This window comes from Anabrus simplex, chromosome 3, assembly GCF_040414725.1.
Source record: "Anabrus simplex isolate iqAnaSimp1 chromosome 3, ASM4041472v1, whole genome shotgun sequence".
NCBI classification, from domain to species: Eukaryota; Metazoa; Arthropoda; class Insecta; order Orthoptera; family Tettigoniidae; genus Anabrus; species Anabrus simplex.
In genome coordinates, this window is record NC_090267.1 from 345045960 (window position 1) to 345058417 (window position 12458).

General features: G+C 36.9%; 1 protein-coding gene across 1 annotated transcript in view; it reads left to right on the top strand.

The window, feature by feature from the left end:
* The first annotated feature begins 3867 nt into the window (after positions 1-3867).
* LOC136867324 (uncharacterized) overlaps positions 3868-12458 on the top strand; it is a 62715-nt gene continuing 54124 nt past the window's right edge. Inside the window, exon 1 of the mRNA XM_067144475.2 lies at positions 3868-4324. Coding sequence (XP_067000576.2) covers positions 3942-4324 — 383 coding nt within the window. The 5' untranslated portion in view covers positions 3868-3941. The remainder of the gene's footprint in view (positions 4325-12458) is intronic.

The following is a 12458-nucleotide window of genomic DNA, read 5'->3' on the forward strand; positions in this document are numbered from 1 at the left end:
ATCATGCTCTTAGCTCAGGCAAGTGTATCGTGTTTCGTGAAGCACTAGAAAAGGCCAAACAGCAGTGGTGAATGGTAGAGATCCTTGAAGTTACTGATCTGGTATCGGCACTTGGTTCTGTAAGTGGTGTCTTCACGATTTACATGCTTAGAAGTTATGCAGGGAGAATTGACACCAGAAGGCATTGTAATGCTACAAAGTCAAGAGTCTTGGGATCAGGTGGCAGTCTACGTAGAAAATATTCTGTGTCAGAAGAAGAACGATCTGGATGATTACGACAGACAGTAAAGCAGAAGAAGGAAGATGAAGCACAAGATGCATTGAGCACGACATCCGTCCTGAAGTACTGTAATGCGAGAGCGGTTTCTGGGGCAGAGATAAACATCGTGGGAAAAGGGAGTGTGCTTTTTAGTGGGTAAGAATCTCCATACACTTGTTGAGTGTGGACCCTCACAAGCATCTTATGAAAGATTTTCCACACTCCCACGCAAAAAAAAAAAAAAATTCTTTATTATTTCTGGCTTTCAGCTACATCATCTTTGTTTACAAATGTTTCTTTATCTATCACACCAGCAGTCTAGATTTTGTCAATGTTCAGAAGTTGGTAACTGAAGTAATTTTTGTCAGTATTCGACGATTTGGTAGCACTGACTTTGTCACAGTGTTTGAAGCCAGGTATGGCATAAAAAGAAGTTGTGACTTCAGGTACCGTGAATCATCAGCTTACACACATTTCCCTTCCTCATTTTCTCCTGCTTCTATACCTTCAGGCCACAAATTTTTCCATTCATATTTTAAATTTTCTTCTGTTGAACTATCCCAAATTCAGAAATCATATAAACATAGAACTTCAAGTTAAGTTTTTCTTTTTATGTGTGTGTGTAAATCTCTCAACATTTTCATCATCTGGCCTTGCTAGCAACAGCCTGCACAAAATGCTTTTTCTGTAACTTTTTTTTCATCTTTTCAATAATTCCTTGATCCATAGGTTGTATTATCACTGTAATATGTGGCAGTATGAACTGAACTTGGACATTTTCATCAGTGGCATTAGGAACTTCAACTGGAGGGGTGTGTGGGGGCATTATCTAGGATTAAAATAAGTTTCCCTGTTTTGTGTTCCTTTTGGTGGTGATATGCTTTAACATTTGGTATAAACTTTGTTTTCGTACTAATCCTTGAAAATATCAGCAGTCATCCAGGAGCTTTTTTGTCATTTGTACATTACAGGCAGGCACACAACATCTTGAAAACTTCTTGGCTATTTGCTTTTCACGGTAATCAATAACGGAAGAGAATGGATGCCACTTGCATTACTGCCCACCATTACAGTCACTCTGTCCTTACCAACTTTGTAGCCTGGAACTGACATCTCTCGATGAGAAGCTAAGGGTTTTCATGATAAAGTATGCCAATTTAGGTCTGTTTTGTCTGCATTATAAACACCATTTTGTCCATGACCTTGTTCAGAAACAAAAGCAGCAAACTTTTTGTATAATTCTGCCATCTTCCGATCTCCAGGCAGCTTTTCCTCTTGAATTTGAAGCTCTCTTATGCCATGCTATAATTTAAAGTTCTTTAACCACCCAGACCTGGCCTTTTAATCTGGTGATCCACCCAATTTTTTGTTGAACTGAAGGGCTTTCTCACCAACAAGAGGTCCTGATATTGGTTCACCCAAGCTTCTTACTTTTGTGAGAATCTCACATAAACAGCATCTTCTAATTCAGAGTTGTTTGATGTTTGTAATGTTTTACAGTTCTTAGATCCCTCTTCAGAATTCAAGAACTAAACTGTACTTTTTTTACTTTAACCCTTTGCACTCATATATTGGATATGTTCTTACATATATTTAATTCCAAGAACAGCATGTGTTAACAGTATCATTTAGGCTGTTAACATTTCTTGTACAGTGTCACGTCTGTAAAGTACCAGTTTACAGTCTGTGGAACTTCTTTTTTTTTCAGTCGAGATGAGGGGCCACTGAAAGGAGAACCATACTTTCTCTAGGTACACACTTGGAATATTAAAAAGGACTGTGCTAAGTGCATTAAGAGACAGAACAAAGAAAGGCAAAGAGAAACCCACTCCTTCTTCAAAATCTTTGCGATGAAACTAGGCTTTCATCGAGATGTTTGCTTAGAGATGTGCTATATAGAGGGTAAAAGTAAGCAACAAAAGCGTAACTACAAGTCCTTCATTTCCAGATTTATGTAATCATATACAGAACTTCATTTCAGTTTTTGTTCAGTTTTAACCGTAAGAATGGAGAGCACTACACCCATACTTTTCCAGAAAAACACAAGTAGAGTTATGTAACCAGACAAACTTCTTTGAGAGCTAATTGTTGCCTTTTTCACACTTTAAAGTCCAGCTAAAGAAGCACACTTTCACCCTTTGCATATTTCTCTGAAATTTCTACTTTTTGTCTAATTGTTAAAAATGTGTGCTTCTTTTTTAGCCCTTCTGGTTGATAGTGTTTCAGTAACATGAACAGAATAAAATAAAGAAACGAACAGTAAACACAACAAGTTTGACAGTGACTATCTTATATACAGTACACATGCACTACAACATGCCATGGCCAACTGGAGATGAGTGACAATCTCATCTTCATTGACAATCTCATCTCCACTGATTGGGTTGGTAGAGGGAGAGGTGGAAGGGGGTTGATTTTTGTTTTAATGCAGATCCAGCCACTCCCACTCCATCGCACAGCACAGGTGACCAGAGGTGAGAGGGCCGAGAGTAAACCATGCCTGTGGTTTTTCAAATGCACATAAAAAACTTGAGTGTTCGGGTTCAGATTTTTGACAGTTCAGTTTAATCAGATTATTGACGTTCTACTGTAGTTGAGAATATTATGATAATTTAAAATATCTCAATATCTTTAATTTAAAGAAGTTTCAAGACTACCATAAATGAAAATGAGTAGAAATTATGAGTCAAAGAGCGTCAAACAAGTCCAAAATGTCCAAGGCTGAGCATTAGAAAGCCGAGGTTGTTGAGCGTCATGAGCTCCAACCAAGTTTGTCTACTGATCCCATTGAGCCCCTGAAAATATGCCCGTGAAAACTCTAGATGATATCATGGAGTCGATGGAGAGTGTGATTTCACAATATTCACGAGAGTATAGCCTAGAAAGGGGAAAACTCTTTAAACCTCAACTCTGTGCTTTCACTGATTAATATCATATATCCACCACCCATATGATGTATTGTACACCCAATAGACCTGTGGCTGTGGCTTCAACATAGCCCCTACACATCTTGTACTCCATTTTTTTACTCCTGATATCAGTGATCATAATTAGACATTTCTATGTCACTTTGCTTTTGCTTTTTTACCTCTTAGTATGTGAACCTGGATCTAGTCTAACTGCCTTAAAATTTATCTTAAACAATGAATGAACTGAATTAATTTATAAATATGTATTCTGATTTCTTTTTAGGGCAACTCTTGATGAACTTGGTGAAGCCTTCAGTAAATGTTCTCTGGAGGAAGGCACTGAAACAGAATTTCCTAATTTACCAGATGATGCTGAAACCCTTTTGAAATCCATGAGGAATTTGGAATGTCCATTTACATGGAAACCATTTGAAGACTCAGATCCTGATCCTCATATTAATAGAATTGAGGAGAAACTAGAGGAAATTGCTGAAAATGATGAAATAAATATCCTTTGGCATACATTATTCTTAAATTTGGTTGCTTGTTATGAATATTATCGTAAAGGTTCTGTTGAAGCTGCTTTGTCTAAGCAGAAGAAAATGGAAGATATTCTGAACCAGGCACAAGGAAATGTTTCTGGCAATTTATGTGGTGTGGCTATTGTTGGATTACACCATGTTGTTTTATCATGTAAATGTTTCGTCTTATTAAAATTAAAAAAATATACTGATGCAGGATCAACATTTGACAAAATTGTTCCCTTCTGTGAAATGGATGATAAAGATAAGGCAAGTGTATGGGGTTCACGGGCCGCTGTATACATGGAATATGGATATGACGGAAACACTAAATCTCTTGACTACATTGAAAGAGCTATTAAATTAGATGAAAATGAAGCTGAGTGGCATTTCCTGCTAGGAAAGGCTCTAGGGAGGCTCAGAAGGATTAATAGATCCAGAGATGTACCCCAAGAGAAAGAAATAAATGCCTTACAGAAAGCCTTTGACTTAACAGGGTATGTCCCATACATGCTGTTCTTGGCACAAGTTTACAGAGAAACTGCATCTACATTATATCGTTGTCATAAGGATGACTTTCAGATGTTTAAAGCCAAATGTGAAAATATGAATGATCGTGCTTACACATTATACAAGTAAGTATATAAGAACTTTGTCCTTAAGATTCTGTATGTCTTCTAAGTTGTAAGCTTTGAACAATTCATGTAATATTTTTGAAATGGCAGGTCTTATTCTTCTAGTTTAGTTTCTCCGTAATACTGTGGCTTCTATGGAGTTTGCAGATATTTTCGTATGGAACTGGAGTTTTTATCATAGAGACAGGATGGGAGTGGTAGGAAGGGGAGTATTCATCCAGGTGAAAGAGGAATCTGAAAGGTACAAAACAAGTTAAGTATGAGACAAATGAAATTTTAGGTGTAAGGCTCATCTCTGAAGATAATAGGGAACTTTATGTTTTTTGAATTGTACAGACCTGAGAAGGGTGGCACTGACACTGATGCAGAATTATTTGATAAGATAATAATCAGCTGTGTTATTGTAGTTACCAGATGAGTTCTATAGAGAAACTGAAGTGAGAGATGGTATAATTGATCACAAAGCTGTTTTTGTCATATTTAAAAATAAATGTGATAGAAAGGAAAGTTGTAAAACTAGGACTATTATGCAATAACGTATGATTGATTTGAGAGACATGGGGCAGTTTTTAGAAAGTATTTGTGATCTATGGAAAATCTATATACATAAAATAACTTGTTCTGACCGACTGATTCATCATCGCCGAGCCAAATCTACTGGATATAAAGAAATTAAATTTTGGGGGTATATTCACATTACAATGTAGGTGCTCACTAAGGGAGGATTTCTGGACATTCCGTCGCTAAGGGGGTGAAAAGGGGGGGTGCATTTTTAAAATGAGGATATCTATATCTCAAAATCTTAAAAGTTTACAGACATAAAAATTGATATTTGGAATCTCCTTTAAAAATAAAGAAACGTGTTTTTTGTTTTAGGACAATCCCGTTAAGGGGGGTGAAAAAGGGGGAAAATGGGTCGAACACCTTTTATGAGGAGACTTATATCTCAAAAACTGAAGATATTACAGGCATGAAAATTGGTATTTGGAATCTCCTTTGAAAATAAAGAAACAAGTATTTTTGTGTTTTTGGTTAATCCGATGAATAGGGGGTGAACAGGAGTGACAAACGGGATGAATTTTTAAAAAGAATGTATCTGCAAATTATCTCAGACACATAACATATTGTAGATTTGAAAACTGGTATTTGGAATTTCCTGTAAAAGTAAAGAAACATTATTTTATTTTTCAGAAAATCCACTTAAGGGGAACTGAAAAGGGGGGTGAATTTTTAGACTTAACATATCTACAGTATATCTCATAAACTAAACATGTTGCAGACGTGAAAATTGGTACTTGGAATCTCCTTTAAAAATAAGGAAACACGTATTCTTTTGTTTTTGGAAAAAACCCTTAACGGAGGAGAGGGGAGAACGAATTGAAAAATTACTTGAATTATTTGTATGTGAATATATATACCAAAAAATCTAAAGACGTTACAAACGTGAAAACTGGTATTTGGAATCTCCTTTAAAAATAAAGAAACACGTATTTTTTGGGGGGAATCAACTTGGTAGGGGTAGGAGTTGAAAACGGAGATGAATTCATTTTACGAGGATACATACATCTTAAAAACTGAAGATGTTAGTTGTGATAATTGGTATTTGGAAGCTCTTTTAAAGAAATGGGTTTTTGGAAAATTTACTTGAGTGGGAAGTGTAAAAGGAAGTGATAAAAATTGAATTATTTTTGTGGAGAAACTTATATCTCAAAACTGAAGGTTACAGACATTGCCAATACTTGGTTCAAACACCACAAACGACGGCTGTATACGTGGATGAGACCTGAAGACACTAGAAGGTATCAAATAGACTTCATTATGATTAGGCAGAGATTCAGAAACCAGGTGTTGGATTGCAAAACTTTCCCAGGAGCAGACGTAGACTCTGACCACAACTTGTTGGTCATGAAATGGCATCTGAAGTTGAAGAAATTGAAGAAAGGAAAGAATGCAAAAAGATGGGATCTAGGCAAGTTGAAAGAAAAGAGTGTGAGGGATTCTTTCAAGGAACATGTTGCACAAGGGCTAAATGAAAAGTCTGAAGGAAACACAATAGAGGAAGAGTGGATAATCATGAAAAATGAAGTCAGTAGAGCTGCTGAAGAAATGTTAGGAAGGAAGAAAAGATCAGCAAAGAATCAGTGGATAACTAAGGAGATACTAGACCTGATTGATGAACATCGAAAATACAAGAATGCTAGAAATGAAGAGGGCAGAAAAGAATACAGGCGATTAAAGAATCAAGTGGATAGAAAGTGCAAGGTAGCTAAGGAAGAATGGCTGAAGGAGAAGTGCAAGGATGTCGAAGGTTGTATGGATCTGGGAAAGGTAGATGCTGCATACAGGAAAATCAAGGAAACCTTTGAAGAAAGGAAATCTAGGTGTATGAATATTAAGAGCTCAGATGAAAAGCCACTTCTAGGGAAAGAAGACAAAGCAGAAAGATGGCGGGAGGAGCATATCCAACAGTTGTATCAAGGTAAAGGTGTAAATAATTTGGTTCTGGAACAAGAAGAGGCCATTGATGCTGATGAAATGGGAGACCCAATTTTGAGGTCAGAGTTTGACAGAGCTATGAGTGACCTAAATAGGAATGAGGCACCTGGAATTGATGACATTCCCTCTGAATTACTGACTGGCTTAGGAGAAACCAGCATGGCAAGGTTATTCCATTTAGTGTGTAAGATGCATGAGACAGGAGAAGTCCCATCCGATTTTTGGCAGAATATTGTTATACCTATTCCCAAGAAAGCCGGTGCTGACAAGTGTGAAAACTACCATGCCTGCAAAATTTTAACATGTATTATTTACAGAAGAATGGAAAAACAAGTTGAAGCTGAGTTGGGAGAAGATCAATTTGGCTTCAGAAGAAATGTAAGAACACGTGAAGCAATCCTGACTTTACGTCTGATCTTAGAGGATCGAATCAAGAAGGACAAGCCCATGTACATGGCATTCATAGATCTAGAAACGGCATTTGATAATGTTGATTGGACCAAGCTGTTTAAGATTCTGAAGATGATTGGGATCAGATACCGAGAACGAAGAATTATCTACAATCTGTATAAAAATCAGTCTGCAGTGATAAGAATCAAGAGCTTTGAAAAAGAAGCAGCAATCCAGAAAGGAGTGAGGCAAGGCTGCAGTTTGTCCCCCCTCCTTTTCAATGTTTACATAGAAGAGGCAGTAAAGGAAATCGAAGAGGAATTTGGAAAGGAAATCACAATCCAAGGAGAGGAAATCAAAACCTTGAGATTTGCCGATGATATTGTTATTTTATCTGAGACAGCAGAAGATCTTGAGAAGTTGCTGAATGGTATGGACAAAGTCTTGGGTAAGGAGTACAAGATGAAAATAAATAAGTACAAAATAAAAGTAATGGAGTGCAGTCGAACGAAGGCAGGTGATGCAGGAAATATTAGATTAGGAAGTGAAGTCTTAAAGGAAGTACTGTAGATGAATATTGTTACTTGGGTAGTAAAATAACTAACGATGGCAGAAGTAAGGAGGACATAAAATGCAGATTAGCACAAGCAAGAAAGAGCTTTCTTAAGAAAAGAAATTTGCTTACTTCAAACATTGATATAGGAATTAGAAAGATGTTTTTCAAGACTTTCGTGTGGAGCGTGGCATTGTATGGAAGTGAAACATGGACAATAACTAGCTCAGAAAGAAAGAGAATAGAAGCTTTTGAAATGTGGTGTTAGAGAAGAATGTTGAAGGTGAGTTGGATAAACCGAATCAGGAATGAAGAGATACTGTATCGAATTGGGGAGAGGAGATTGATTTGGCTAAATTTGACGAGAAGAAGAGATAGAATGATAGGACACATCTTAAGACATCCAGGACTTCTTCAGTTGGTTTTTGAAGGAAGTGTAGGTGGTAAGAACGGTAGGGGTAGAGCAAGGTATGAATATGACAAGCAGATTAGAGCAGATGTAGGATGCAATAGTTATGTAGAAATGAAAAGGTTAGCACAGGATAGGGTGGCATGGAGGGCTGTATCAAACCAATCTATGGACTGATGACTCAAACACACAACTTATATCTCAAAAACTGAGTATGTTACAGACATGAAAATTTGTATTTGGAATATTCTTTCAAAGTGAAGAAACATGTAATCTTTTGTCTTTGGAAAATCCACTTAAGGGGGTGAATTAATTGAAGAATAAGTTGAATTCTTTGTACGAGGATACTTATATCTCAAAAACTAAACATGTTACAGATGTGAAAATTAGTATTTGGAATCTCCTTTAAAAATAAAGGAACACACTTTTGGGGGGGGGGGGGGAAATCAACATTGGGGGGTGAAAAAGGAGTTTAATTCCTTTTTATGAGGATACATTCATCTCAAAACTGAAGATGTTACAGTCATGATAATTGGCATTTGGAAGCTCCTTTATAAATAAATAAACAAGTATTTTTGGTTTTTGAAAAATTCACTTAAGGGGGAGGGTGAAAGGAAGTGAAAAATTTAATTTCTTTTCATGGAGAAACTTGTATCTCAAAAAAATAAGGTTACACACATGAAAAATTGTATTTGGAATCTTCTTTAAAAATAAAGGAACATACATTTTTGCAGGGTGGGGGGAATCAACTTACCGGGCTGGAGTGAAAAAGAAGTTGAATTATTTTTGTGAGGATACTTATATATATCAAAAACTGAAGATGTTAGAGGCATGAACATTTGTATTTGGAATCTTCTTTCAAATTAAAGAAACACGTGTTCTTTTGTCTTAGGAAAATCCACTTAAGGGGGGTGAATGTATTGAAAAATGAGTTGAATTCTTTGTATGAGGATAATAATATCTCAAAATCTAAAGATGTTAACGACATGAAAATCAGTATTTGGAATCTCCTTTAAAAATAAAGAGAAACGCATGTGGTTTTTTTTTTTTTGGAAAATCTATGTAAGGGGTAGGGGGTTGAAAATAAGTAAATAAGGAGCTTAAATATGTTTATGAGGATATTTTATCTTAAAAACTGAAGCTGTTACAGATGTGAAAGATGGTATTTTGAATTTCCTTTCAAAATAAAGAAACACGTATTTTTGGTTTTCGGAAAGTCCACTTAAGGCGGGTGAGGGGTGGAAAGAAGTGAAGAAGAAGAACTTGAATTATTCTTATAAGCATTTATCTCAAAAACTGAAGGTGTTACAGCTGTACAGATATGAAAACTGGTATTTGAAATCTTCTTTAAAAATAGTGTAACACGTATTTTCGGTTTTCAGAAAATCCCGTTAAGGGGCTGAAAGGAATTGGAGAAGCGGGTGAATTTTTAAAATGAGTACCAAATATGTCAAAACTTAACAAGTTAGAGACAAGAAAGTTGGTATTTGAGAAGTCCTTTAAAAATACAGGTCATGTACCTTTTTGTTTTCGGAGAAGGCACTTAACGGGAAGTGAAAGAAGTGAAAAATAGTTTAATTATTTTTTATGAGGATACTTATATCTTAAAAACAGAAGATGTTACAGCCATGAAAGTTGGTATTTGGAATCTCCTTTAAAAATAAAGGAACACGTATTTTTGTTTTTGGAAAATACACTTAGATGGAGGTGGGGGTGGGGGAGAACTGATCAAGGGGTTGAATTCCTTTTATGGGGATACTTATGTATATCTCAGAAACCGAAGATGTTACAGATGTGGGAATAGGTATTTGGAATCTCCTTTAAAAATAAACATGTATTTAATTTTTCGCCTTGAGATAAGACTGTTTCTCACATCTACAGTTCTATGTCGCATGATCGTCTTAGCCCCAAAAGGTAATACCACATAGAATTTCTGGGGTAAATGAAACTCAGTTTTTGGGCGAGTTTTTATATTTTAGGAATTTTCAGATAATGTCTTAGTGCAATGCCGAGGAATGATTACTTTGATCAAATTACGAAATCCATGCAAGCAAGCCGCGGGTAATTGCTAGTGGTAAATAAAAAAGTAAACAGCCTCTGGTATGGGTTTAAAGCAATTGTTGAGGAGTGTGAAAATTGGTATGTACCTTTTAAAAGTGGTAAGGAATGGGAAAGAGACAGTTTATTATTACAGAGAAACTAAAGAGATTAAGAAGGAGGAGATAGTTTGAAAGGAGCCTCTGTGGCTCAGGCGGCAGCACGCTGGCCTCTCATCTCTCGGTTCCATGGTTTAAATCCTGGTCACTCCCTGTGAGATTTGTGCTGTACAAAGTGGAGGCAGGATAGGTTTTTCTCCGGGTACTCCAGTTTTTCCCTGTCATCTTTCATTACAGCAACACTTTTCAATATCATTTCATTTCATCTGTCAGTCATTAATAATTGCCCAGGAGTAGTACGACAGGCTTCAGCATCCGACACAGTTCCCGTCCTCGCTGCTAGATGGGGCTTCATTCATTCCATTACTGACCTGGCCACATAACTGGAAACATGTGTAGAATGTTAGAAAGAAATTGAGTTAGGAATAGGTGTGCAAATGTTAGGAGAGATTGAAGTAACTTACTATGAAATTGAATTTAGCAAAAAAAGTCAGCTAAGAATAACATGATGGCAAACGTAATTGACAGTCATATGAATTTTAGGGAAAAATGCCTCTGGACCCTAAGATAGTGGGTTCAAACCCAGTAAAGGTACCTAGTTGGATTTTCGAAGGACGGAAAAGTCCATGCGACACACTATGTCATACAGTGTTGGCATGTAAAAGATCTTTGGTGAGACATGTAGTGTGCACCCAATAAAATTCATTATAAAACAGCCATAGAAGCCCAAGAGACAAGCAGATGGCTTCAGATTAAAATGTCTGCACACGGTAGCTGAGGCCATCATATTATTTTTATTATTATTTGTTTGTCCAGCCCTTGTCCCATTTCTCTACGGAGTCGGGTATGAGGTGAGATGAATCTTGTTGTGGCGGATTTTTATGACAAGATGCCCTTCCTGATGTCAATCTCATCAGAGGAGTTAATGAGATGAAACTGACATTATATATTATAGTAGGAAGGGAGAGGATGAAACCTGATGCCGGCACATAGCCTACTCCTATCGAATAGCATCAAGGGGTCTGCTCAAGGTTTAATGTCTCCATCCAACAGATGAATCACCGTCAAGAGTGGCATATGCCCTCACTTCGTATGAGCACTGTGGAGAGGTTTGGAATTTAATCCAAGCTTTTGGCACACAATCCATTGATTAGAAATTGTATACCACCATCATGGCCAACATTCTGATGGCAAAATGTTTTCGACCAACGGGACTCAAACCAGAGCTAACCACGGTGTCAGACCATTCAGACTTATACGCCTTAATCATCATGGCCACCAGGTGGAATTATTATAATGATTATTATTATTGTTGTTGTTGTACTGGAGGTACACCTTCTCCGTCCATTTAAATGGCACACCTTCTAGAAGGCCATCTGTGCTGTGAACCCTGTACTATGTATCTGAAGATATTTGGACCTTTATTCTTTAGATGTCTCTACTATAGGCTTGTGTGTCCCTTCTGGCAGGAGGATGGACAATTAATTTTTAAGGGAAGTTTCAAATTTCTGTAGTGGTAAGCCTTAAGCGTTTGTAGATTTTTTATAATGTGCTGAGGTTATCAGCACTATTACGGCTTCCTTCTTCCTTAAGTTATGAACCAATCAGAAATTTTTGTATATATATTTCTAGCCAATTAAAATTCAGGGTGTGTACAGGTCAAGAGAGTTCTGGAACCTACTCTTCTGAGTTGCTATAAAAGCTGGGCACTTTAGGGCCGTATTGTCATCTTCATCGCTACAGTCCAAGTGTGTGTACGGTGTAATAGGAGGCAGGGGCATCTTTGGCGTCATTGGAAGGCTCAACAACTCGAGGTAATGGCAGACATCTTTTAACATGTGACAACTTCAGGCACTTAACGTGAGGGGAAGGTTTACAAACTTCCTTCTTAATGTAAAATTCTAAAGTTTAATATCACCTTTTGAATGTACATTTTCCGGCAAGTCTGAAAACCTTGTTCAAATCCCTGCTGGGAAATATGTAACTTAATAAAGTGTGTTCATCCTCTATTAATTCCCATTCAACTTTGTATGGGGGTGACTATGATTTTCTGAAACTCTAAATTCTTCACAACTATTTTGGTACTTAATATTTTGCCTCTAGTCACCCCTCTGTAGTACAGGCTTAACC